Here is a 26,019-nt window from a genome sequence, read left to right as displayed (position 1 = left end):
GAGAGGTTCTGCCATCAGGGCAGGGAGAGGAGCCCCAGCTGGAGGGAGAACAGCAGTCCCTAGAACACATCTCAGCTCCTCCTAACCATCCAAGCTCTACCAGGTGCTCAGGCTCACCATGGTTATCCAGCTGAACAATTTAAGCAGAGGAAAAACACCCCTGAAACAGAAGCAGGAGAAGGGAGAATAGGAAAGGCTGTTGTCTCCCTCCTGTGGGGAGACGCAAAAATCAAATTAATGCCCTCTCCTCCCTCACGGGGGTTGTGCTGCTCAGGTATTCCTTTTAAAGGAACACTTTCTTCCCAAAATTCTGCTGTTACAGTCAAACAAGAGACATTTGTCTTCTGGGTTTCCCCCGAGCTTGAATAAGGATGTGAGGGGAGGCCAGAACTGGAGGTGCCAAGGCTGGGTTCAGTCCTGTCCAACTTGCATCTGACCTGCAAACCTCCATTTCCTCCATCTTAGAAATTCCTAAGGACAGGCAGAGCAGGAAGAGCCCAATCCAAGTACATCCATTGCCTCCCAAACCAAATCAACAACTCAATTTAGCGTATTTCCCCCCCCCCCCCCAAAAAGCACAGAAAGATGCGAGCCATCATTGCTGAAGTCAACCCCAAACCCATTTATTATTTGAAACCAAGTTATTACAAAAATATTCCACATCCATAAAACCCCAAGTCCTTGGAAACTGGGCAAAGTCAACCCTTATTTCCGTGAGCGTTTGTGCTCGATGAGCAACACAACAAGTCTGTTCCGAAGGAACTTGATTTCCTTAGCGTAGGACCTGCAAAATAAATCCTTGAGCTTCTGGCGCAGGGCTCTGAGGGACGGCAGGTTGTGGCAGCTGGGAATGTTCAGCAGGCTCTCAAAGAACTCCTTCCACAGCTCAGCATTGGCAAGCCTGCAAAAAGGGACAAAAAAAGCATCAAAAAAAGCACTAAATTCAGCTGTTAAAGTACTCGTTTTTACTCTGCTCCCAGTTAGGAAAGGTGTGACAGAACCTGACCTCGGAGCAATGTGGTAATAATGAGCAGTGTGGTACTGATGTGGGTTTCTAGGGAATCTAGGCAAAGATTTGGGGAATGTTTTGGACACCCACCTCCTGAAGGTTCCCTCAGGCTTCCAGACCCCATTGTCCTCCTTGAGGCGCATGTAGGACCCGAAGAGCAGGCAGTACACGGTGGCTGCGATCCCAAAGTAGTCTGTCTGAACCAAAATCACACCAGTTTTGTGTCAAAACCACACCCAGAGCACTAAAAATGAGCTGGAAACACCCCATGGAGGGGGAGAGGCTCTGCAAGAGGCTCCAACTCTGGTACCAGGGTCCAGCTGCTCGGTGTGCAGTAACTGCTGAGCTTCCAGGCCGTCCCTTACCTGGTAGTTCCATGGTTTGTTTGTCAGCATTTCCACGCACTGGAATCCAGATGTTTCACACCTGGCAGTGAAGGCTGTTCCCTCAGGGAAGAGCTTCATGTCGATGCTCTGTCCCAGGTCAATGAGGGTCAGGCCGTGGCAGAGCCCGTCGATGTCACACGTGCTGTTGTCCAGGAACCTTCAACCAGGACAAGAAACAAACCCCCCCTCTCAGTGCCTCCAGGCTCCTCCCATGTGGTGACATCTGGTCACAACAGGACACACTTGCCTTTCTCCCAGGATGAAATTGTCCGGCTTGATGTCCCCGTGGATGATTTTGCAGCTGTGCAACTCCTCCACCATGTGAAGGATTTTGACAGCGAAGTAGATGACGAGGGCTTGGGGCATCACCTTCTCCGGGAGCTTCTTGTAAATGTTGACGGCGTTCTGGAAGCCAGGGGCACACAGCACGGGTTAAGGCACGGCACATTCCCAAAGGAGGTAAAAATCAGGAGGAGGAAAGGGCTCTGCAAGGGCAGAGGTGCTCTGGGACAGAAGCTGGTGGCACTCACGAGCAGTGTTCCGTAGTTGTGGAGCTCGCCCACCAAGACGCTGCCGTTGGGGAAGAAATGGGCGGAATAGAAGCGGATGTAGAGGTGGTGCATGCTGGGGCTCAGCCTCTCCACCAGCTGGGTTGCAATGTAGAACTCCCAGGGGTTGGCAGGTTTCTGGACCTGGAAGAAAGGAGGGGATTTTCCTGGGAAAATCTGGGAGCGGTAAAAGCTGGGGTTCCTCTCAGGTTGGGCTTTCAATGGCAGATCAGGCATCTTTCCCTCTTGAACTGATCCCAGAATGGTTTGGTTGAAAGATGATCCAGTCCCATCTTCCATACTCTGCCACAGGACACTTTCCACTATCCCAGGGTGCTCCAAGCCCTGTCCATCCTGGCCTTGTACACTTCCAGGGATCCAGGGGCAGCCGCAGCTTCTCTGGGCAGCCTGTGCCAGGGCCTCCCCACCCTCACAATAATTAACCTCAGCTGATAAACTCCTCATGATTAATCCTCTCAAATCTAGACTTCAATCCCATGCCACGATTCCACACACTCCTTTGTGAATCCCTGATGCTCCAAAGAAAGCATAAATCACCTTTCTGTCCTGAAAAAGTTTCACTTCAGGGGTTAAAGAGGGGCTTTAGTTCTTCCTGAAGGACTAAATGTTGGAGAGGAGATCCACAAAAAGGTCCCGAGGCAGATCTGACATGGAAAGGCCAAGGATGTGTGTGAATCCACCCAGGGGGAGGGTCAGACTCCAGAATTATTGCAGGAGAGCTGCTGTGGCCCAACACCACTGACCTTGAATATCACTTTCTGATTATTCTGAGGGTTACTGGCATCCAGAATGGAAGCTTGATAGACTTGGGCAAAAGCTCCTTCTCCAACCAAGCAGTCCACATGGAATGAGCTGGGACCTTTAAAAAGATTAACATTAGATCCTGCTTGCCAACTCCACAGAGGAAAAACAGGAGAAAAAAAAGAGAAAAGCACCAGCCCATATGAATGGTTTAATCCTAGATCAAGTCTTTCCCTACAAATCTCTTCCTGCTAGGCACAGGAGAGAGCAGGAGTGCTGGACGTGCCACACACTCGACCCCAGTGTTTCTATTTTTGCCTGACCCCCTGGAAGCAGTCAAATTCCAAAGGGCATGCCCTGAAAAGTAAACACCAATGTTTAAGTCCCACAGGGATGTTGCAATCCCTGTCCTACAGCTTTTGTTGACATGGGCCCGCTGCTGTTCCACACAAAGCTGGAGAGCTGTGGCCCAGTTTACAGGGAGAACTGGGAAAAATGCCTCATCCAAAAGGCTCATGCTTCAAAAGGCAAACAAAGCAACCCCAGGCCTAATTCCCAACCTGAGGCTGAGATAATCTGGAGATACACACACACACAAGGAAGCTGAATTCCCACACACTTCTGAGAGGTTATCCTGGAAAAAGCTTCAAGAAATGCTTGGCAGTGATGAGTTTGAAGGAGCTCTTACCCAGTGAGAGTTCAGCCTTCACTTTGATGAATGGAAGGGGAGATTTCCACTCAAAGTAGTTGGCATAGGTGTGGAGCGGCTCCGGCAGCTCTGACAAGAATTTGCCAATCAATTCCTTGTCCCAAGGGTTCTCAACAAGGACTTCATGGAAAAAAAGGGAAGAGTTTAAGCTCTGGGTGTCATTCCAAGGAGGTAACACAAGTTTGGGCTTGAGAGAGCATCACTGATTTAAAGAAAATAATAAATCAAAACCCCCAGGAGGGATAAGGATATGTGAAGTATTCCTTGATTTTGACACTCCATCTTCTGCACCTGCCCAGAAATCCAGAGTTTCCCAAAGTGCACTCTGGAGTATCCATGGCAATGTGCAATCCAGGTCCAACCCACACTCATCCCTCACAGGTGAGCAGGGATTCCTCACGGGAATCATGGAACTGCTCCCTCCAGTGCACAGAGCACAGCCCTTGGAACGCAGGGAGGAGAACAAGGGGATGCTGTGTACCTGCAGGTCTCCCATTCCACGCTGTCCTGTCCTGCCCAGCTCCACAGAGCATCCCCTGGGAATGTCTATCCACCCCAAGGCAGGAGGAATGTCCAGTTCTGCTTTGAGCTGTCTGCTCATGCAGTGGTTGGGAAGCAGCTGCAGCAATTCCCTGGATTCCAGTCCCTTGTTTCGGGATGTTCCCACGAAGCCCTCTCTGTTCTGGGACATGTTCGAGAACAGGGCTATGGATTTAAACAGAACATCATTAATCATTATTAATGTTATAATAGTATTATATTATTAACCTTCTGCCTTGGAGGTTTGGCACCTTTAGGGAGCAAAAATGTGTCAAATGTCACCGTGGCCAACATGGAGGTGAATAAAATGGAATTTTTTAAGGAAAATTAGATTTGGTCCAGTCACTTTACCCATTCCCTAATAATTCTCAAGTTCACCAAGGGAAGAAAACAGTGGATTTTTGGCCAATTAATTTTTAATTTCCATGGGGCAGAACTTAAATCTTGGAAGGATTTTGGGGGCATGGTCACCAAGCCCAGGTCCATTTCCCCCCAGAGTGCTGGGCAGAGCCAGGCTGATACAGTGGAAAACCTTGGGACACTTACATTGGAGCAGCATACCTTAACTTCTTGGCCTTTTGCTGCCTGTGCAGTTCTCCAGAGAATTCCAAATTCATCTGGGGCAAATTTTCCTTACAGGCTGAACAAAGGGAGCAAGAACAAGAGCAAATCAATGTTTATGTCCCCAAAACCAGGAATATTTGGAGTATTCTCACCCAGCAGCTCTGAAAGCTGCTGCCATAAAAACCAGAACTCAACAAAGCCTCATTTCAAATATCCAAGTTAAAATAACATCTGGATTTCTCCAGGGAGCAGATTCCAAGACTTAAAAAGGGGCAGAGCAGCATAAAGGTGCTCCCAGATGGGATTCAGCCAATGTCTGGATATTCCCAACCCTTTGGAATTGTTCACAGCAGCAGCTGCTGGACACACAAAGCCTCTCTTGTTCCTCACCACCTCCTCTTATCCCAATTAAAAATCCTTGGAGAGCTTATGAGCTGCTGTTCCACAGGGAATGTGGCCTCAGGAGTGGGAGCACCTGGGTGGGATTTGGACTGAGGCAGAAGTGGAGTCGCAAGGCACCAAATTCCATGTTTTCCACACAAAACATTGCTTATTTTACCTCTGTCCTGCAAAGGGGGCTGGGAAGGAGCTGCCAGGTAATTAAAGGGTGTGGACATGAGCTGGGCAGCTCGGGCAAAATCCCTGGTGTTGTCTGGACTGGGAGCCAGGGCCTTGTTGCTGCAGGGGCCATTCCACACCGTGTAATCATCCCGCAGGAATTCCATGGTCCCTGTTTCTTCCTAGGGAGGAAAAACAACCAAGATTTAAAATGAAACCATCAAAATTACCCTGAAAATATAAACAAAACCCCATGTTTCCATAGTTTTACACTAGGTCTGAATGCTGGTAATAGTCAAAGCCATAGCAAAATGCCAGACCACCAGAAATTGCTGTGGGAGCCTGGAAAAGTCAATCCCATGGGAAGGGATCTCTTCCATCCAAGTTTTATCCATCTCCTTGGCTATGGAAGCTGCAAGGTGGCTGCTGGAAGATGAAATGTCTCTTCCTCCCCCAAACTGATGCCAAGCCCACACATTTGAGAGGTGAAGTTCTCCATCAATTTCATGTCAATCAACAATCAAAAACGCTCAAGGAATGGGAAGAAGTATCCAGCCTTCAGCAGGCATCATTCCTAGGAATATTATGGGATTGGGATAGAGCAGAGGTGAATCCACCCCCTCTGGTAACCCTCCTAAGTGCATAACCCAGTTCCAAGGCTAATCCCTGCAGGATCCCCACTCACTTCTGCTGCACAGTCAGTCAGGGGATGTTCTCCAAAAGTTCTGGGCTCTCCTGCTTTGTTCTTGTGCCGTGGGATCCTGAAAAATGACCCAAAAAGTTTAGAACAGCTTTTCCCCAGGAGCTTTCCCAGGCACAGGGGTCACAACAAAGGTTGGTTTGTTTTAACTTGAATTTTTAATTTTATTTTAAGAGCCCCATTTGCAGCAACTTGGAGAAGCTGCAGCAGCTCAGAGTTCCATCCAAATTCTGCAGGGAATGGAAGTGCTGTCCAGGCACTCCCAAGCACTGTCCAAACAGGGAAGTTGTGCAATCCCAGAGCAGCAACTCCTGCTTTTCTCCTGCCACTCCACCAGTTGTATCCTGGCACAGCCACAGCAAAGTCCCATGGAATGGGATCCATTTTTTCCATGATTTTTAAGGAGCTGAGCTTAGCTGCTCCTTTTTCCCTCCTCACCCTCCATTCTCCTTCTCCTCCTCATCCTCAAAGATGGCAAAGGCGGGAGTGGCAGGGACAGCAATGCTTGTTTTCAAACATCCACCAGGCTCTGAAAACAAAAGATAACCCCTGTTATCTTCACCCAACAAAGATTATTTACACAGCCACCTTCTCCCCCCTCTCCAGGCACGTGGTGCTCAGTGCTCCATCCAGCTGCACCTGCAGAATTCCCACTCCAATCACCTTTCCTACAAACTCTTGGAAAGGTGATTTTTCCAGCCCAAGCCCAGCTGTGAAATCTCTCTCTGTTCACTCCTGTAAAGCCCTTGGGTTTCAGACTGGCTCAACTCTTACAGCAAGGGCTGGTGGGAGGTGTCAATGGGAAATAAAGGATGGAATTCCATGGGACTGAGAAAACAAAGAGCACACACCACTTTTTCTGCAAAAGGCTTCAAATTGTTCCTCACTGTCTTCCAGGGGAGATGGCTCAGGCAAGAAGGGTGTTTGGAACATATCCATGAGAACACCTAAGAAAGAAGGAAATAATAAAGGAATAAATAATACAGGAAAAACACTCCCAGAAAAAGAAATTTTCAGAGGTTCTTCCATTGTGTAGCAGCCAAATCAAATGCCACTTGACTCTAACAGCCTTAAATGTCAATTAATAATATTCTTATAATTTATCAGCAGTCAATAACCAGTTGTTCCTCCCTCTTGCATTTAAACACCTCAGACAACCAATCAGACACAGGAAGGGCCAATTTGGCCAACACACACTTGGTCATGGCCCTTTTTATTCCCTATCCAAGGGGAGATTCCAAGTTTCCTAAGAGAGCAAATTCTCCTTTAATTTCCCAGATTTTTGGAAAACTTAGATATTTGTAGGACTAATGAATGCCTCAGGCTTTTTGGGTTTGGTTTTTTTTTTTTTCAATTTTATTCAGCTCAGCATCAAGCAGAGCTGACTGTGAGCTTCCAAATTAGTGTGGTTTAGGTCCTCACATCCCAAACAAGATTCCCTGAAAAGCAGCTCAGACAACACACTCCCAAAGAAGCCTGGCAGTGATTTATCCAGGAATTGATGGGAATTGTGGGATGTTGTTAAAACATCAATTTCTGGTCAGAAGTTTTGGGTCACCCAGATAATCCCAACAGGCAATTAATGATGTAACGTCATTTTCCTCTTTGGATGGCGCACAGGCCCATCCCTGAGCAGCTCCCTTGGCCAGAAAAGGCTCCACTAACATTTCCAGGGAAGATCCCAGGGACTCCAGGGGAAGGAAAACTTCATTCCAGGCCTTACCCAAGGCTTCCTTCGTGTGGACCGTGGGTGAGGGCTGCACCTTGAAGGGCGTTGTCGTCCCCATTGCTCCTCCCAGCGAGGTGTTGGGGGTGGCCTGGGAAGCATTTCCGTAGGCAAAGGAGGAATTCCCGACTCTGGAAGCTGGAAAACACAAGGGCAAGATCATTCCTGAAGGAGCCTGGGATTGTTTATGAGCATTCCAGCAAAATATTAGTGAGGGAAGTAAACAAAAGGAGCAGCAGCGACGCAGAATTTGGGGAGAGATTTTGGCTTGTTCAGGGATTTGCGTGGCAGAGTCCCGAAGGAGGCTGCCCTGGAGGGCAAGAGGGACCTGGGACAGCTGGGTGGCTTCCAAGGAATCCATCTGCAATTCCCAGGAATGCTCTATCCTGGCACAGAAAGTGAAGCAGGACAAACAGCGATTCCCAACCACGCTCCAAAAGGAGCTGCTCAGAACATGGGAGCAGGGACTGGATCCATGTTCCATGGAAGGGATAGGATAGAGACACCCTGCACAGACACGCAGGGATGGAGGCTGGGGAGTCAAGAAGCTTTGCCAGGGTTGCAGTTAATGATTCCCAGCTGGGAACAGCCACACCAATGGCATCAGTCTCCCTCCAAAGGTTCCTTACCTTCCTTCACATCCACAGCAGGAGTTAATCCAGTGCATCCTTTGTTAGGGGACCTTCAGAAGAAAGGGTCACAACATTACCTTGGAATAAAAGCTATTTAAACCCCATTTTAATCTCTGTTTCAATGAAGTGAGAGGTCCTTTAATAAAGATCACCCTGGAAAGTTTCTCCTACAGCTGCCAATAACCTGGGAGGCAGCAGAGTCCCTTAAAAAGGTTAAAATGCATTAAAAGCTCTCCTAGGACATAATTTGCCTCTAAGGAATTCCACAACATGAGTGAACAATCTGTTCCCACCTTGGCCAAGTCCACTGAGCCACCCTTGCTTTGCCAGCCTGGGTTTCTCCCTCTGCCCCCCCATTTTGTGGCCAAGTCCCACAGCAGAAGTGCAGGAGAGAAATCCCAGCACTTTTAATCTTTCTCTGGAGACCTTGGAGTGTGATCTGCAGGAACAAAGCACATCCTGGGTTTTATTCCAGGCATTACACACCAAATTTCCTCTTATTGCAATTAAACCACAGGGTAAAAGGAATTAAACATGGCCAGGAGGACCAAGTTTGATTAAGTTTAATAAACAGTGGCTTCAGGTCAGGTATTTTTTTCCAGAAGGGGAAGAAAGGCTCATTTTTAGCTAATTCTCACAACTGAGAGGAGGAGCCTGTTCACACTCACAGTTCTGCCGTGCTCCGAGGGTCAGCACCAGCCCGTTCCTGAGCGGCAGCAGCACTGAAGGAAGGGTGCAGCAAACTCTTCTGGAGCTCCCCAAGCTCTGCCCGAGCTCCAGCTGGGTCCTTCTCCTCTGGTGCTTCCCAGGGGGAGGTGGCTGGGATGTGGTTTCCAAGGGGCTTGGCTGGCCGCAGGGTGGGAGCGGTGGCTGGTGGTGCCTGGAATTGGGGCTGCTCAGGCACCAGAGCTGGGCCCTTTGGCACATCCAGCCCTGCAGCAGGTGCCATCCAGCTCCCTGGGACGTGAGATGTGCTGGGCCTCACAGGTGGGGGCACCTTGAGGGATGAGAAGTGCTCTGTGACACCCAAATTCCCCCCAGATGCAGCCATTCCCATTTTCTCTACCAGCTCCGTGTGACCAGAATGTAACAGAACCTTTAAGTTCCCCCCCCCAAATATAGCCATTCTCATTTTTCCTGTTAGTTCCACATGCCCAGAACCCAAGACAACTTCCAGCTGCATCTCAAACTAAACTGTGGAGAAGCAAAGCCGCAGTTCAGGGTGAAACCTTTAAAATCTGGGTGCTGCAAGTTGTGCCAGGTTTCCACACTGGTATTGCAGCCTCAGCCTCCAGACTGGAGAAAGATCCTATTCCACAGTGCTCTCTTAGGAAAAACATATCAAACATATTTTTACTCCTTTTTTTTCCCCCCCTCTCCTCTTTCCTTTTTGCAATAAGCTCTGAAGGAAGCCCAGAGCCAGAGCCTGGTGTCTGTCTGGATCAGTGACATGCACTGGATGAGCTGAGCCTGTCCCAGTTTGAAGGATGCATTCCCAGGAAGAATTCAGCTCATTTTTGGGCTCTGGAAAAAGCCTGCAGGCACCTCCTAGAGCTGGTTAAAGCTGTGGCTCAGCTTTGTAACACCCTCTAAGCCCCCTGAGGGGGGGTTTATCCCATCCAGGAAGATTGGGCAGCTCAAAGTCACATCTTGCTCTTGCTCTGCCTGGAGCAGCAGAGCCCAGCTGCAGTCTCACACCAGGGAAAAACCAACCCTGGTTCCTACAGCATGGCTGGATTTTGTGGGATAAGCCCAGGCAGAGCCTTCCTGTCCATCCCAGAACCACTCACCACCCTCTGGCTTGGCTCAGCTGCTGGTTCCAGCTTCGTTTCCTCCAGGCTCCTGGAGAGCTGGGTGAGCTGGTCCAGCTTCTGCTGCAGCGCTTGGAGCTCCAGGACGGCCGACTCCTTTTTCCTCATGGAGTCCTTCTGCTCCTCCTCTAGGGATTAAACAGCGAGACTAAATTAATATGTGTGGTCTGCATGACCACAAACAATGAGATTAAATGAACATGTGTGGTGCTGATGGCTCCCCCTGGGCCTCCTCAGGAGGGACACCACGAATGTGGCACTGACAGGAGAAGCCCAAAAGCCATGAACTTGACCAGGAAAGAGCCATTTGGAGAGTTGGAAAAAGGAGGAATACCCAGTGCCTGCTGCCTCCTGAGGAGCTCATATTTCCTGAAGTATCTCTTGGCCCTGAGCTCCTCGAAGGAGAGCTCGGAGCCCTGGCACAGGAGCAGGTTCTTGTCGTACATGGGGACCTGCTCCCACCCTGCGGCGCCCGACGGCGGCTTCGGAGCGACCTCGGACTTGGAGATGTAGGTGATGTAGTTCCTGGCAGGGAGAGGGAGGAAAGGGCCAGGATTGGGGGATTTATCCCAGCAGAGAGCTTGTTCTCTCACAGGGGGCTTTGAAAGGGCCACCCAGCCACTTACACTTCTTTTCCAGCAGCACAGGGTTGAGAACCAGCAGCATCCAGACCCTAAAGCAGGGAAATAAAACACAAAAAAATGAAATTAAGTTCAAGCAGCACAGCTGGCACAGAATCCACTGCTAATATTATTCCTGTGATTCTGGGAATGTGTCAGGCCACTGGGTGTGCCCCAGTGCTTCCCAGATGAGACATTCCTATGGAGATGCTTTCCTGCTGCAAGCACCACAGCAGCAGTATCATCTCCATGTCAGTTTTGAGATGCACCAGACACAGTCAGTCTGCCCTGCTCAGCCAAGCTCACCAACCCAAACTCTACGTGAAACACCTTTCCCAAATAATTAATGATTTACCTGAGTTTTGCAGGGATTAGGACTTGAGACACCTTTTGGAGGAGCCATTTGATTTGCAGCATGGGAAGGCTGAAGTGGTTTTAGAACAGCAGTATCTGGGACAGAAAATGTAATGTAAGTATTTTCTACTCATTAATGAGTAAAAATTGTTTGATCCTTTGTGAATTTTAATTAACTTGAAGCACTGGAAAATTAATAACTTGTTTTGAATACATTGCCCTTAAGAATTTTTCACATAAAGAGGGAAAATAAAGTGATTTCTATGGGGAATTTGGTTTTTTTTTCAGTGACAAAACTCACTCACTGAAGTAAAAAATTCATTTAGAGGAGCTACAGATCAAACAGGACTCTTCATCCTCACCTTGCAAAGGAGGATTCCGAGGATCATAACTCTGCAGGGAGCTAAAGTGCAAAAAAAACCCTCAGTTATTACCATGAAATCACCTGTCCCTCACCCTTCCCGTCTCCCAGCAATCTTGGGCTTCCTTGTACAATCATGCCATGAAATGCAACATTGAAAAGCAGGATTTTTACTGAATATGGACATCTCCACAGCTGCAAAACTAAAAAAGCCTTCAAGAGACAGCAGGAGAACAGAATTAGGCATTTGTTTTATGTTTTACATTACATTTTACTTTTGGTTTTTTGCATTTACCTTCCTAGAATTAAACGCTTAACTCCAAGGATCTGCTTCACTCTGGGATGCTTTTTTTTAATCCCAGAACACCCAATGAATATTCAACATCCAAGAACCATTATTAAGTTTAAACCTCCCTTCACCAAAAATAAGAATACTGGAAAAAAAATTAAAAATAATTTTAAAAAATCATATGCTACCCACGGTTAATTATGAGTCATTATGAGCACTGAGTACATGAGCAGAAGAGGCCCCAGAGTTACCAGTGGAGCTGCTGCAGGTTCTCCCGGGGCTGTGCCTGGTTCAGGAGCCCTTTTTGGAGCACGGCTGCTGCTCCCTGCACGTTGCCCTCCTTGAGCAGCAGCCGAGCCCAGGCCAGGTAGAAATCCGAGCTCCTGGCTCCGATTCCCTGCCCGTGCAGGTACTCAAAGTACTGGCCCGGGGAAGAGATGAACTCTGCCTGCACAACAAGAATTTCTCAGTCATCGTAAAAGGAAAGAGAAGTTAAGGCAAATCTCCCAGCTTAAAAAACACGCTCTTGTCTTTTTCTGATCCCCCTGCCCTGCAGAGAATCAGAATTCCCGAGGCCTCCCGCTCCTCCCAAAGCTCTCTGCAGTGCCAGAACCGCGGGGTGGGTGAATTAGGATAATTTAATTCCCGGAGAAGCGCAGCCGGACCCACCAGTTTGACGCAGTATCTGACGAACCGCGGGTCCTGCTGGTACCGCTTGTCGCTCACGAACAGCTCCACCAGCTGCTCCAGGAGCCCCGGCCAGCGGCTCTGCTTCTCTTGGGCAGGGAGACATCGCTCTGCCCACTGCAGGTACCTGCAACCAGCCCGCGGTCAGCTCCGGGCCCGGGCAGATCCCGAACCGGGGACGGAGCACCCCAGCCAGGCCCAGCGCTCACCTGTCCCACGGCTCCAGAGGGTCGGGCCCTCGGTAGCTCCGGATCTGAGCCTCGTAATTCCTGCAGGGAAAAGGCCGGGTCAGGCCGGGATCAGGGAGGGTGGGAAGCGCCCGGGGCGGGCGGAGGCTCTGCCGCCCCCACGGCGCCGCTTGGCCACGGCACCCGCACAGCTCCGGGGGCCGAAGCAGCCCCCGATGCCGCTCCCCATCCCGTTGTCCCATTATCCATCCCGTTATCCCGTTCCCCGCTCACCGCCCGGACTCGTCCATGCCCAACGGCTCCCGCCGATTCAAACTGGCCGCGCGCGGCCCCGCACCGCCTCCCCATTGGCCAGCCCTCGGCCCGCACTGCATTCTCATTGGTCGTTGCCCCATCAATCACGCAGGAAACACCGCCCTCCGCGGGTGCAGTTCCCGCCGCGGCCGCTGGACGGCGCCCTGGGGCCAGGCCCAAGGGAAATAAGGGAAAAAACGAGGGGAAAAAAGGAGGAATTGGGAAAAGGGAAAGGCTGGGCCAGCCCTGGGAGCGAGGAGCAGCGCCCACTCCTCTCCCCCCCTCCTCGTTTCCCACCTCAAAGCCCCGCACATTATCCTGGAGCAGCCGCAACCCTCTCCCCTCATAAAACTCGGAGATATTCCATCGTTTTTCCAAACTGCTGAATTTATTGTGCTAAAGAGCTGCTTCATTCAGCGTACACCGCTCCAGAGCTGCATATAAAAGTGCTGCGATACAATTCCAGTTACAAGAAGTAGTTATTCCATAACATACTGCCCACGGCACCGTCCCAGCCCAGGCACGGCCGGAGACTCCGACTCCTGCCCGCATTCCAGAGGTTTATATGAGACTTTACATGAGATAAAGCTCCTGTACAGGACAGAGCTGTTTGTTCCCACCGTGTCACCCGGGCCCCACGCGTGGGAGCAGCCAGGGAGCACCTGGACAGCCGGGAATGAGCTCCATTCCCTGATCCCCCCCTCAGGCTGCACTCTCGGAACTCGGGCTCCTGGGAACAGCCGAGGTGGGGGACAAATTCAGGATCTCCTCAAAGGAAGGGCCTTCGTCCTCCAGGGGTATCTCTGCCTCGAACATGCGCTGGAGCAGAGCATCCACTGTCCTGTATCCTGGAGGGACAAAAAAAATGCCCTGTGAGCACCAGATGTGCTCCCCTGGATGCCTTAAAACAGCCAAGAAAATCCTCCAAATTACACTCCCTGCTGTTCCATCCCAGCTACTTTAAGTACTCCAAGCCCTTCTTATACTTATTATTTGGGATTTTAAGCCCTTCTATTCCTACACAACAGAAAGCTGAGGTACAGCAGGAAAGCCAGGAGAAGGAGGGAAATAGTCACCGAGCCAGAAGAAAGGATCCAAGGCAGCAGGAATGCAAAGCCCACAGAGGAAGGAGAAAGGAAAATGGGTGTCTTGGCACAGCAGGACCTCAGCCAGCAGGGCAGTGTATCCAGAGGGAGGCTACTGAGGACAAGGAACACAGAAGGGCTGAGGTGGGAGAGGAGAAAATGCTACAGAAGTAAAAACAAACAACAAACATCACATGTCCACAGCTGTCCCAAAGTTTCCAGGTGGGGTTCAGCTGCTTTTGTAGCCCCAAGGGAGCAGCAGGGATTGGGAGCTTTCCCAGGAACAGCTGGGAGCCTTGGGCCTGGACACCCTGGAGGGTCACACTTACGTTTGGAGGCAATTTTGAACACCAGCCCTTGGCTCTGTGGCTTGGCTCCACCTTCCCCCTCGAGCTCGTGCTCTGCACTCTCCATGTTGTCAAGGAGCTGTTCATGCTGGAGCTCTTCCCTGCACAGCAAGGGCCAGGAATTACCCTGGGAAGGGGTCACATCCCACCCTGGGAGCCTGGCAGTGATGGGGTCTCAGTGGGGCAGGACAAGCACCACCATGGGGTTATTTTCCAGCATCTTTCCTGTCCTCTGGGCTGGAATTCCCAGCTGGAAGAGCCAGGGGAGGTAGCAAAGCCAACACCAGTGGCCTTCGACTGGCACCTAAGCCAGCAGAGGAGCCAGAACTTCAAGACATGGAAGAGGAATCTCCATTTTTCAGGAAGATGAGCCAGAACTTTGTGACAAGGAAGGGGAATGTCAGCTCACACCTCGACAAAGAGGGTGGTTTCCCCTCATCACTGGTGCCAAACTGGCCACAGCCAGCTTGGCTACATTTGGGGCCTTACTCTTGAACTCCCATTCCCAGCTCCTGGATTTTCTGCTCAATGGCAGTTTCCACTTCACTCTTCTCCAGGGAGTACTCCACAAAGAAAGCTTCCAGGATGAATGACACGAAGATACTGAAAGAAACAACGAGCAGAACTGAGACAGCATTTCCTCCCTGTCTCAGCAAGCCCAGACTCATTCTCCAGTGCTCCATCCCCTCCAGGTCACAGCAGCTCCCATTGGTGTCACCATGATATTTTCTGAAAAAATCCCTTTGCCAGGATTTTTCTCCTAAGAAGCTGAGAAGCCTCAGAGGAAAAGAAAACCAATGGTTATCTGCTGCTGTGGAATGTAACAGGTGCATCTTTGATTGGTCCACATTGGTTGTTTCTAATTAATGGCCAATCACAGTTCAGCTGGCTTGGACTCTCTGAGAGTCACAAGCTTTTCTTATCATTCCATTCCTTTCCTTTCAAGCCTTCTGATGAAATCCTTTCTTCTATTCTTTAGTGTAGTTTTAATGTATCATTTTCGTTTAATATGTCATAAAATAATAAATCAGCCTTCTGAAACATGGAGTCAAGATTCTCATCTCTTCCCTCATCCTGGGACCCCTGTGAACACCACCACACAGTGGGGACAAGAATGCAGCACATCCCTCTAAACCCATCCCACCTGTCTCCAGTGGGTGACCCCAGCACCCACCAGCAGTGCCCTGACAGGGGCACATCCCCTTTTCCCCTAAAGCAGAGGAAATCACCCCAAAAAACATACTTGACAATGATTATCACCATCACAATGTGGAAGGCGATGAAGTAGAGCTTGGCAGGCTGAGCTGTCACGTTGGCAAATCCATTGGCAAAGAGTGGAGTGGGAGTTAAGGGAAAAGAGGAAAGGAGGAGCTGAGGGGGGAACCAGAAACCCAGCAAATGTCCCAAGGATCCAGCTGGGAATGGGCCCCACAAAGGATATCGTGCCACTGGTTGACCACAGTGAGCTCCATGAGCACGATGAAGGACGAGGCGAAGTTGTTGAAGTTGTTCTTGCAGTACTTGCCACGAGCAAACAGGGAATCCTTGAGAGCTGGATTCCCACACTCCAGGGCGTGAGGAGCATTTGAGTTGGCTGGGAAGTACTGGATTTTCCCGTGGAATAGCTCCATGCCAATGATAGCAAACACACAATACACAACCTGGGAAGAGAAACCCCATCACCTGCTTCTCCAGCAAGCTGCAAGCCCCAGGGCAAGCTCAGCACCCCAGCAAGTTTTCCAGTTTCCACAGGCACAGCAAGGGGCTGGAGGGCAGCACAGACTCCAAGAGCCCCAAGCCACCCAACAGCAATCACCAAGCAGGAATAATTAGCAAAGAACTACAAATACACGGATGGGAAATATTCCCAAATCACAACAGAAGCTCATTTTAGGAAATCATTTGAAATCCAGGTTTCTCATTCAACCTCTTGCCCAAACCATGATTTGATTCCTTATGATGCAAAGCCCAGGCTGCCAGAACATCCCATGGATCCTAGGAGGATGTTCTGATCCAGGAAAAAGCAGGAATGCAGCCCTTTGCTCGCACAATGGCCGCGACTCAAACGGATACTTACAGTTCCAAGGGCCTGCCATCCAGGGAATTGCATTTATCCCCTTGGAAACAGCATGAGCGTGAGATTTATGACACACTTCTTTGAAACTGGAGTGCTTTGAGCCAACACACCAGGATTTCTTACCAGAGTGAGCCCACCAAAGGTCAGCATGGTCGGGACGATGTTTATCAGGGTGTTCATGATCACCTGGAACCTGCAGAGAGCCCACGCTGGTTATTGTCACACCCTGGCCACCCACACTCCCCATGTGCCCAGAGAGGCTCCTGCAGCCACTGGGCTCCTCCCAGGCAGGCTGGGACAAGGCCTTGGGAAGCTCTGTGGGGTGGCCCTGGTCAGTGTGGGCACACAGAGCACCACCCCCTGCCCAAAAACCAGCTCCCATCCCACTTCCCCATCTCACCTCTGAATGCTGTCAACAATCCGGATCAGCCTGAGGACTCTCAGGATGAACACAATGTCCAGGATCTGCTGGCTGTTGTACTTCATGGCTGAAAAAAAGAACAAAGATGTTTTTATTATGAAAATAAAGCAGGGAGGTGTTTAGATAAAATTCTTTCATTTGTTACGATTGTGTCCTTGTTAAACACTATAACAGGGAGCTAAAAAAAAAAAAAAGAGAAAAAAAGAGGAAGACTGGGTTAGTTCTTAGAAACCCTCCAGAAATTCCTTGTCTGGTCACAAAGCCTCTCAAGCCAGAAGGCTGGGGAGGACACCAGGATTCCCAAGGCATGCAGGCTGCTCAAGCTGCACTTACTGGACTTGAGGGTGGCATTGAGAATCGTTGCAGTCAGGGCAGCAAAGATGATCAGAGTATCAAACCTGGCACGAGGGAAGGCACTGCTGTTAGAGTTTGGGGGACAGGGACAGGAGTGGGGTTTAAACAAGGAGTGACCCCTGCTCCTCACATCAGGGCCAGGCAGCCCTGGGCCAGCTCAGGCTATGGGCACACAGGAGAGCTTTGTCACAACATCCTCTGATTCACCTTAAACACACCCTGGCACAGGAGTTCGGAGCCTTTCAGTCCCTGAGGAGCTGAGCACAGCACTCACCACACTCCACACAAACCTCCAGCCCACTCACCAGTTCCAGAACTGGGTTTTGCCAAAGAACTCCCTGGGTTCATAAGTGTAGACCTTCAGGAGGATCTCGATGATGTACAGAGCAAGGAACACCCACTCTGCATAGGAAATGTAGGGGCTTTCCTCATCCAGAGCAATGAAGACAGCATTTATCAGGATGATGGCATCGTAGGTCCAAACAAAAGCCCTGCAAGAACCAAGAGAGATCAGTCTGCAGCTCCCAGGAAGGTCCAAGTCACAGTTATTTCAGAAGCTCTTTGCCTCCTCTCTCAAAAATCCTCTACCCATCAGCTCTCCTCAAACCTGAGAGTTTGGGAGTCACTGAAGAGATGAGTTTTGCTCTTGAAGTGCAACACAGAATTTAGTTAACAGGTCCAGGGAAATGATTTTTCCCCACCTACTGAGTACTGGTGAGGCCACACTTGGAGGTGCTGGGGGAGGAACCAGGGTTAGCTGGGCTCCCCAGTACTGGAGAGGCCTGAACACACAGAGCTGGTGCAGCAAAGGTCACAGAACTGACAGAATGACAGGACAGTGCAATGTGACGTGTTGGGAGAGCTGGGGTGGTCCAGCCTGACAGGGAAAAGGGTCAGGAGCAGCTCCTGTGCATAAATACCTGATGGGAAGGTGCAGGGAAGATGGAGCCAGACTCTTCTCAGTGATATCCAGTGGAAGCACAAGAGGAAAGGGGCAGAAGTTGAAATTCAGGAACTTCCACTTAAACAAAGAAGTTGCTCGGGTTTGGTTTTTTTTAGCCAGGGGTGATCAAGCACTGGAAGGGGTTGCAGAGAGGTTATGGAGCCTCCATCCTTTGGGGATACTCTAGACCCAGCTAGGACAGCCCTGAGTACCCTCCTGTGGCTGACCTTGCTTGGAGCAGGGGGGTTCCACTAGCCCATCCCTAGATGTTCCTTGCAACCTCAGCTATTTTGGGATCCTGGGAAGGCTCAGAGGTGAAAGAGAGCTCTAGAGAACTCCCAGAGCTGATGAGGCAGGAGGACACAGCTCTGCAGCAGAGACTGCTGAGCCAGGAGCAGATCTGAGTGCATGGCAGGACACAAAGCACAGCCTGATGTCAGCAAAACCCAGCTCAGGCAGCGGGGCCTCACCCACAGCCGCAGCTGGTTCCTCCACACTGAGCAAGGCAGGCCAGCAGCAGCAGAGCCCTGAGGGCTTCTCCTCCCCAGCAGCACAGCCAGAAGAGCCCTGGGCCCTGGCAGAGCTCACCTGTGCCGTGCCAGGGCTCACCTGTGCCTGACGAGGCTGCGCAGGAGCCGGCTGGGCGCGGATCCGTACAGCGCCGGCGCCCAGCGCGCCAGGGGGTGCCTGCGGATCCTCAGCGTCACCACCTGGATGTTGAGCAGGTCTGCCAGCTGCACGAAGGACTTCTTGTCTGCAGCAGAGTGTCAGTGTCAGCCTGATCTCATGGCAAACAAACAGTGCCTGCCAAAGGCACATCCAAGCCCACAGGAGCAGCAGCCGTCTGGGCTCCTCGGTCTCTGCTCCCAGCAAAGCCAATCCCAGAGTGGTGTCCACCACAATGGGCTGAACTTGGAATTCAAGCAACTTCTCCGCCCCATTCCTGGGGAATTGGCTCGAGCCATGGGCCAACAACCACCACAGAAAGATTCAGAACAAGGAGAGTGACCCATCTCTCTGGATATTCCCGCTCCAGAGGGCTGAGTGGGGAGCCACATTGCATCTGATAACAAGGGAGGCTTTCCACCGCCTCTGCTGAGAACGGGAAGGCCCACATGCCATGGAGAGCTTGGCCTGATGTCAAATGGCCACAAAGGGCCACTCACAGTGTGTGGGACATGGGCTATAGCACAGGCAGCAAGAACAACTTTTTGGGACTCCAGGAATCTGGAGGGAAACAGGAAGAGGGGCCCAGAGACCCCATTCCTGGAGGTGCTCAAGGAAAGACTGGAAATGGCACCCAGTGCTCTGGGCTGGGTGATAAAGTGGGGAACAGGCACAGGTTGGACTCTACCTTGGAGGTCTTTTCCAACCTCAATGACTGTGATTCTGAGTCCCTCTGGGGCCATTACAGATCACAACTCCCAATGCCAAACCCCCGGAAGGATCAGGGTCCTGGCTCCTCCCCATTCCCCACTGCTCACCTACGAACCCTTTCTGCTCGTCATCCGAGATGCGGAGCAGCAGCTCCCGGTGGGAATTGCTGGTGTCAGGAGCCACCAGCTTGACCAGCTGCTTCCAGCGGGCCTCCCGAACCACGAACTGCTCTCCCTCCTCTTCCTTCAGCAGGTTGAAGGCCTCGATCATCTTGCGGCGCTTCATGTAGGCGAGTTTACGGATCTCGTTCTGGAGAGAGCGCCAGGAGTCAGGCGGCTCCAGGTGCCCTCCCCCTTCTTTAACAAATAAACTCATGTTCATAGCACAGAGGTGCAAGAAGAGACCCAGGGGAATGGCACTGGACACAGAGCACAGCACAGTTAGTGTGTGTGTGGGGGGGTGAGAATTGGTGTTTAACAGGCGGCTGTGGGTTCTCCACACCGAGCTTTGGAAGGATCAGCAGATTGCTGGATGCTGGGACAGCACTGAAAAACCGGAAGGAAAGACAAAGGGTAGTGTCAGACAGGAAGGAGGTGACAAAGATCACGGGACCTGCATGGCCACAGAAGCAAAGAGGATGTGTCCACACATGCTTCCCATCCACAAGTGAATCCTGCTGAGAACAGGGCTGGGGATCCTCTTCTGCACATGACTGTGAGCAGAGGGACATCCAGCACTCTGCTTCCTGAGAAAGATCCAACCCCCTCATGGGAGCACCCAGGAATTCCCAGCTAGCCTCCTTTGATCACAAGTCCCAAACTGCACCTACAAAAATTCTGATTTTTTGTAGACCTCCCATTTCCAATTCACTTGCTCTCAGAGCACATGCAAAGATGCTGTGCAACAACAGTTCCCTGCATGGAGACAGCATTCCTGAGCTAGGACTAAGCCTCCAAGATAATGCAGAATGTGCTTCTTATCAGTGGGGAACACCATAGAATGTTTCATTCAATGCCAACAGCAGAACTCCCAACAAACCCATGCTATGAGAAGTGGGTCTGTGCTTGCTGTCTGCAGAACACCAAAAAGGCAAGAAACTCTTTCCCCTTCTCAAAGCTTTCCAAGGTAAAAAAACAGAGGTTCCTGACAGAGAACAGCAGGAAGGTCACAAGCCCCTCCAGGCATTACCTTCAGGTGTTTTTTGTAGTTGTTGTAGACCACAGCCAGGAAGAGAGACATGAAGATGTAAGTGTTGACGATGACGAAGGCGATGAAGAACAGGGCGTACCAGGAGCTGAAGTCAAACGCTGGCATCCTAGAGAAGGGGAGAGGGATTGCTGCTTTCCAGACTGACAAAAATGAGCCCACGAGAAAACAGACTACCACGTGGATTTCCAAGTGCTGTTTTGGACTGCCAGATCAAACTCATCAGAATAAAGCTAAAAGCTGCATTAGTTCACTTAGAGAACCCTTTTCTTCTGCTGGGTTTTCATCCTAGTTTGTCAGGCCCTGACTGAAGGGGTGCAGAAGACAGCACAGAGATGAAATCTCTGTCAGTGCAGCCAAATTTAAGAGCAGACATGAGGCAATGCCTCAGCCAGATGCTATTTTTTGGCCTCAGAGCCTTGCTGCACTCACATCTGCTTTTCCACTTGCTCTAGGATGAGCAGCATTTTATTTTATTTCAGTTTAAATTCCCAGGGTCACTGTACCATTGCAGTTGCAGCACATGGATGACTGAGCCCTTCCTCCCTGCCCTACTCCTGACAGCACCTTCCCAGCACAAACTACAGTGGGAACCCAGAAGAGATAGGGATGAAAAGCCCAACGCCCACAGAATTTTAACCCTGCTGTGCAAATTACAGGCTGCACAGAGAGCCCTGTGAGAGAAAGAGATCTGATCATCTACACATGACATCCATACATGACATCCGGGCTGTTTGCTGTGGTCACCAGTACGTAAAGGTCAAACACAATCTCCAGGTAGTTTCTGAAGTAGGGGAGGCCTTCTGCTGTCTGGAGATTCCTGTGAGGAAGAGGAGAGCCTGGAGTTAAGCACTGGGATCACATGTCCCGCAACAGGAGCGGTGCTTGCATTCCCTAGGAATTGCTTGGAGTGTGCCCAGAGTATCCCAGGAGCAAAGGAAGTACCCACACCTCTCTCCAAACAGCTTCAAGGCCATGAGGGAGAACATGAGGAGGCTGAACATGAAGAGCAGGAAGACGTAGGTGATCTCCGGGAGCGTGTTGCGGATGCTGCGGAACGCCCTCCGGATCTGCCGGGACAAGGGAATGTTCAGAGGCAACGTGGCACCCCTTTTCCCCCATCCCACCTGGATCAAACCCCTGCAGTGGGGTGCAAGAGACCCAGGCCTTTCCCTCTAGGATCCCCCTGAAGAACAAGGAGGAAAGACCCCAGCTACACATCACAGTGAGCTCAGGAGCCAAGGGACAGAGAGCCCCAGGGCACTGCTGAGATGTTCATGCTGCAGGGAACCAGTCAGGGACAGAAATCCATTGCTCCAGGCCACAAAACACAGGCTCTGAGCCCAAATGTTGAGCTGCTCCCTCCCCCAGGCCTCCACATCACAGTTTATTCATCTGTAAGTCAGGACCAGACCAGTCTTGGGCAGCAGGACAAAGATCTCTCCATGCTGAGAGGAATCAGAGTCCAAACCCAGACTACAGCACTTGTTTGTTTACCCAGGAGACTTCCAGCAATCAGTAACCTGGTCCCTGACTCAGGGAGAAACACAGGGGTTTTTCCTGTGGTACTGAGTGAATCCACCCTTTTGCCCACCTCAAATTATTACTTCAAGCCACTTCTGAAACAAACCTTCTCTCACAGGATCCTAAATTCTGCCTGAGGGTTTCTCCTCCCCAGCAGCACATCCAGGAGAGCCCTGGGCCCTGGCAGAGCTCACCTGTACCAGGGCTCATAAAACCTTTCTGCTAAATCCCCTGGATTGTGGAAAGCAGCAGGCTGCCTGAAAAAACAGGACCCTGGCCATCCCACCAGACCTTTTCTTTACCTGGCGGCTCTCTGCGAAGTTGATGAGGAAGATGGGCCTCACAATCCTTGACCATCGGATGCTCCTCACATCATACAGCCTGAGGACCCCATATATGGCCAGGTCTGTCAGGGATAGCTGTGGGAGAAAGAAGGAAAGCTCCCAGAATTAATGCTGGAATGTGTCTAGACAGGGAAGTGTTCATTGATAGAGGAGAGGTGCACACATGACAGGTTTGTGACAGCTGGCTGGCTTGGCCATGGATCGTGTATGCCAGGTCTGGGATCCCAGGAAAGCAGCATGAGGGGAAAAAAAACCCCACCTCCCCTGGGCCCAACTCACCAGGATTGCCACCATGATGCAGATGTTCTTGGTGTCCTTCCAGAACACGTTGTGCAGGGTGACTTTGGCAAAGTGTGTCAGGCGGCCGAGGAACACCAGGAGGCACAACACCTCCAGCACTGACGTGGCCTGCAGAGAGAGCAGGGCTCAGCCAGCACAACCAGGAGCAGCAATATTCCTTTTTGCACAATAAAAAACAGGCAGAGCGATATTTTCAGGCTTCCTTTGCAGAATTCCTTGCCACAAGCAGGTTAAAGGCAGCAGGTCTGTGTTTGCTTAGGATTCAAGGAGTACATCTTTCACAATCACACTGGTGCAGGACAAATAAAGGCTGCAGAAAAGTCTGGCCTAAAGTAAAACTTGGCTTCTACTTTCATGCACGAGGACTGGACTTGAGTCCCAAAGAAGGCTGGAATTGGTCTCTGAGATGGAGAACAGCAATATGACTTTGACCACAGTCACATGGGCCATTGCTGGTGGCCACAATGGCTCCTACAGTCCCTGGGCCAGCTCCTGTGCCTTTTTTGTCCCTATTTCAAACAGATCACAGAATTATAAAGTCACAGAATCATTTGGGTTGAAGGGTACCATAAAGATGATCCCATTCCACCCCCTGCCATGGGCAGGGACATCTTCCACTATCCCAGGTTGCTCCAAGCCCTATCCAACCTGATCTGGAACGCTTCCAGGGATGGGGCAGCCACAGCTTCTCTGTCAAACCTCTGCCAGGGCCTCACCACCCTCACAGGGGACAATTTCTTTCCAATCTATTTCTTTCCAGTCTCCCACCTAACCCTGCCCTCTTGTAGCGGGAAGCCATTCCCCCATGTCCTGGCACTCCAGGCCCTTGGAAATAGTCTTTATCTTTCTTGTTGGCCATTTCAAGTACTGGAAGAGCCAATTAGGTCACTCCAAAGCTTCTCCAGGCTCAACAACCCCAATTCTCTCAGCTTTTCCTCACAGCAGAGCTGTTCCACCCCTCTGATCAACTTGGTGACTTCCTCTGGACTCACTCCAACTTTCCATGTCCTTCCTGTGCTGGGGACCTAGAGCTGGATGCAGGACTCCAGGGGAGGTCTCACCAGAGCAGAGGATCAAAGATACCCAAAAACATCTCCATCCACTGTCTCTTGGCACGTCTGATAACCACTTTGAAGCAAGAAGCCCTTGCTGGCTCCAGCAGCTGCATTTGCTGCTCCTACACCACACACTCACCAGGAAGGGGAGTGGATACACAGCAGGTTCCTCAAACAGGGCAAGGGACAGGTTGAGGAAGATGAAGAAGTAGGTGGCTGTTCGCATCATCCAGTGGTTATAGAGGTGATAGAGCCTGGAGGAAGAAGGCATGGGCACCATAAATAAAGGCTACAAGGCACATCCCCAGGGCATCACCAAATGTGTCCTGGAAGAACAGCACTTGCTGCCCCAAACAAACATTTTTGCCAGCAAGGAATTTGATAATGTGTTTCCAAATCAGCATCAGAGCTGATGGATACGATACTGCCTTTCAGAGCAGGGTTAAATAATAGAATATTTATTATAGTAAACAAAAAAGATTTAACTTGGTTCAGCCACTCCAGCACCTTCCACACAGCTGAGAGCTGACCAAGCCTCCCACACTCTTCATTGCCCCAGAGGCTTGGAAGACTTTATGTTAGTTTTATTTTCTCCCCTCCAGCAAACAACAACTTTTTAATGTCAATTCCCATCCTCAACATACAGATGCGCTGAGCTCCGTTTTAAGCATTTCAGCTTAACTACATTTTTAGCACCCCACCCATCCACCCCTCTTAGCACCCCCGACTTTTCCCGGCTGTTGCTGTTTGCCCACGGATACCGCGGGCTCTCCGCAGGTGTGGTCGGGGCGGGGGGCGCATCCCTCCTTACCTGACGGCCTCCGGAGATGTCTTAAAAGGAATATTCCTGTTGTACTGCGCGTCGGACACGAACGCCGCTGCCAGCAGCAGATCCTGGAGGAAACACAGGACAGCGTGTGAGGAGCTTCGGGGGAACTCCGCGGAGTTATTGAGGGGAAGGAGAAGAGGGAGAAGGGTGCCAGAGTGCCTCGGGGAGAGGCGCTACCTGCGCTGCCGCCTCGGCCATGGCGCGGGCAGACGCGGCGCCTCCCCGGCCCCGCCGCCTTTAACGGGGCCGGTCCCGCCCAGCGGCGGCGGAAGCGGGAGGCGGTGCCGGGCTCGGGGGAGCCGGAGCGGGCCCGGGATGGTGCTGGAGGCGCTGCGGCCGCGGGTGGTGCGCTGGGCGCTGCTGGCCGCCTTCGCCGCCGGGGTGGCGGTGGGCTGGCAGGCGGGCCGGGCGCGCCGCCGCTTCCTGCGCTGGCGGCAGCGATACCTCCAGCGCCGCCTCGCCGCCGCTCAGGAGAAGCTGGAAGCGGCCTGAGCGCCGGCATGGCCTGGCTGCCCCTGGCTGCGGACTCCGGGCGGCTCCTCCGGCGGATTCGGCTCCTCCGGAGCACCGGTGGGCGCTGCCTGAGCCGCTGGGAACGGGGGAAGCGCTGCTGGGGAAGGACAGCATCTCTGGCATAGCAGGGCTGCCGGCTGGACAGCATCCGTGGAATAGCGGGAAGGACAGCACCCGTGGAATATCAGGGCTTCTGGGGAAGGACAGCACCCGTGGACTATCAGGGTTTCTGGGGAAGGACAGCATCCGTGGAACAGCAGTGCTGCCAGAGAGGAGAGCATCCATGGAATAGCAGGACTTGTCTTCCTCCCTTCGCAAAGCAAGATCCCAAACTGTGTCAGACTAACCTAAGAGCTGAGGATATGCAAGCAGCGATGCCAAGCTTGGAATGGACTGCTCGGGGAGGTTTGGAGTCCCCGTCCCTGGAGGTGTCCAAGGAACAACTGGACGTGGCACTCGGTGCTCGGGGATGGGTGACAAGGTGGGGATCGGTCACGGGTTGCACTCGGTGATCTCGGAGGTCTTTTCTGAGCTCAGCGATTCCATGATTCTCGGATTTCCATATTCCACAAAAGGGTTGTGTGCACTTGTCCAGCTCTAAGCCTGCTTCTCTGCCCTTGCCAGGAAGCGCTGCCAACACAATAAACTAGTAAAACTCATCGCATGGTGCTCCTAGGTGTTTATTTCTGGAATAAATGTGAAAACGTGCCTTACGGGCACATGTAAAAAGTCCCATTATGGGTGTGCATGGGGACAATTAAGTGGTGAAAGAGCTCATGCTTTGTCTGGGTGAATGAACAAGTGAAATAAAGGAGTAACAATTCCTCCTGGCACTTTGGATAAGGAATTGTGAAGGTAGCTGTAGCAAATTCCTTCTTCCCTTTGCTAGAGAATGCCAGGAGAAGG

At 51.3% G+C, this 26,019-nt stretch overlaps 1 protein-coding gene across 1 annotated transcript; it reads right to left on the bottom strand.

Annotated features, from left to right (window-relative positions):
• Positions 1 to 529: 529 nt before the first annotated feature.
• On the bottom strand, positions 530 to 25,806 carry BUB1 (BUB1 mitotic checkpoint serine/threonine kinase). The gene is made up of 41 exons (XM_071452462.1): positions 24,778 to 25,806; positions 24,583 to 24,665; positions 23,911 to 24,025; positions 22,696 to 22,824; positions 22,375 to 22,491; positions 21,500 to 21,618; positions 21,267 to 21,368; positions 20,531 to 20,657; positions 19,450 to 19,651; positions 18,575 to 18,719; positions 17,328 to 17,513; positions 17,002 to 17,066; positions 16,648 to 16,735; positions 16,371 to 16,440; positions 15,612 to 15,831; positions 15,414 to 15,504; positions 14,660 to 14,773; positions 12,466 to 12,525; positions 12,239 to 12,383; positions 11,821 to 12,017; positions 11,282 to 11,322; positions 10,921 to 11,015; positions 10,572 to 10,618; positions 10,280 to 10,470; positions 9,925 to 10,073; positions 8,803 to 9,131; positions 8,132 to 8,184; positions 7,500 to 7,640; positions 6,628 to 6,723; positions 6,215 to 6,305; positions 5,762 to 5,837; positions 5,078 to 5,258; positions 4,516 to 4,594; positions 3,896 to 4,119; positions 3,394 to 3,534; positions 2,708 to 2,823; positions 1,926 to 2,087; positions 1,643 to 1,800; positions 1,375 to 1,552; positions 1,100 to 1,206; positions 530 to 901 (listed from the first exon to the last, which is right to left on the bottom strand). Exons 1-41 carry the CDS (start codon positions 24,796 to 24,798, stop codon positions 706 to 708), a joined length of 5,247 nt encoding a protein of 1,748 aa, XP_071308563.1. The 5' UTR covers positions 24,799 to 25,806; the 3' UTR covers positions 530 to 705.
• Between the last annotated feature and the right edge of the window lie 213 nt (positions 25,807 to 26,019).

Source organism: Agelaius tricolor, unplaced genomic scaffold (assembly GCF_023055355.1).
Source record: "Agelaius tricolor isolate 1412-34295 unplaced genomic scaffold, bAgeTri1.0.p SCAF_1, whole genome shotgun sequence".
Classification (NCBI taxonomy): domain Eukaryota; kingdom Metazoa; phylum Chordata; class Aves; order Passeriformes; family Icteridae; genus Agelaius; species Agelaius tricolor.
The sequence above is the reverse complement of the archived record's forward strand: the minus strand, read 5'-3'. Positions and strand labels throughout refer to the sequence as shown.

Bases quoted from the DNA above. Each gene is read 5' to 3' on its own strand.
- BUB1 (XM_071452462.1), bottom strand. From the start codon at position 24,798: ATGGCCGAGGCGGCAGCGCAG. The intron at 22,492-22,695 runs GTGAGTTGGGCC...TTTCTCCCACAG, and splicing joins GCATCATGGTGGCAATCCTG to CTATCCCTGACAGACCTGGC. The intron at 14,774-15,413 runs GTATGTTTTTTG...TGTTTCTTTCAG, and splicing joins ATGGTGATAATCATTGTCAA to TATCTTCGTGTCATTCATCC.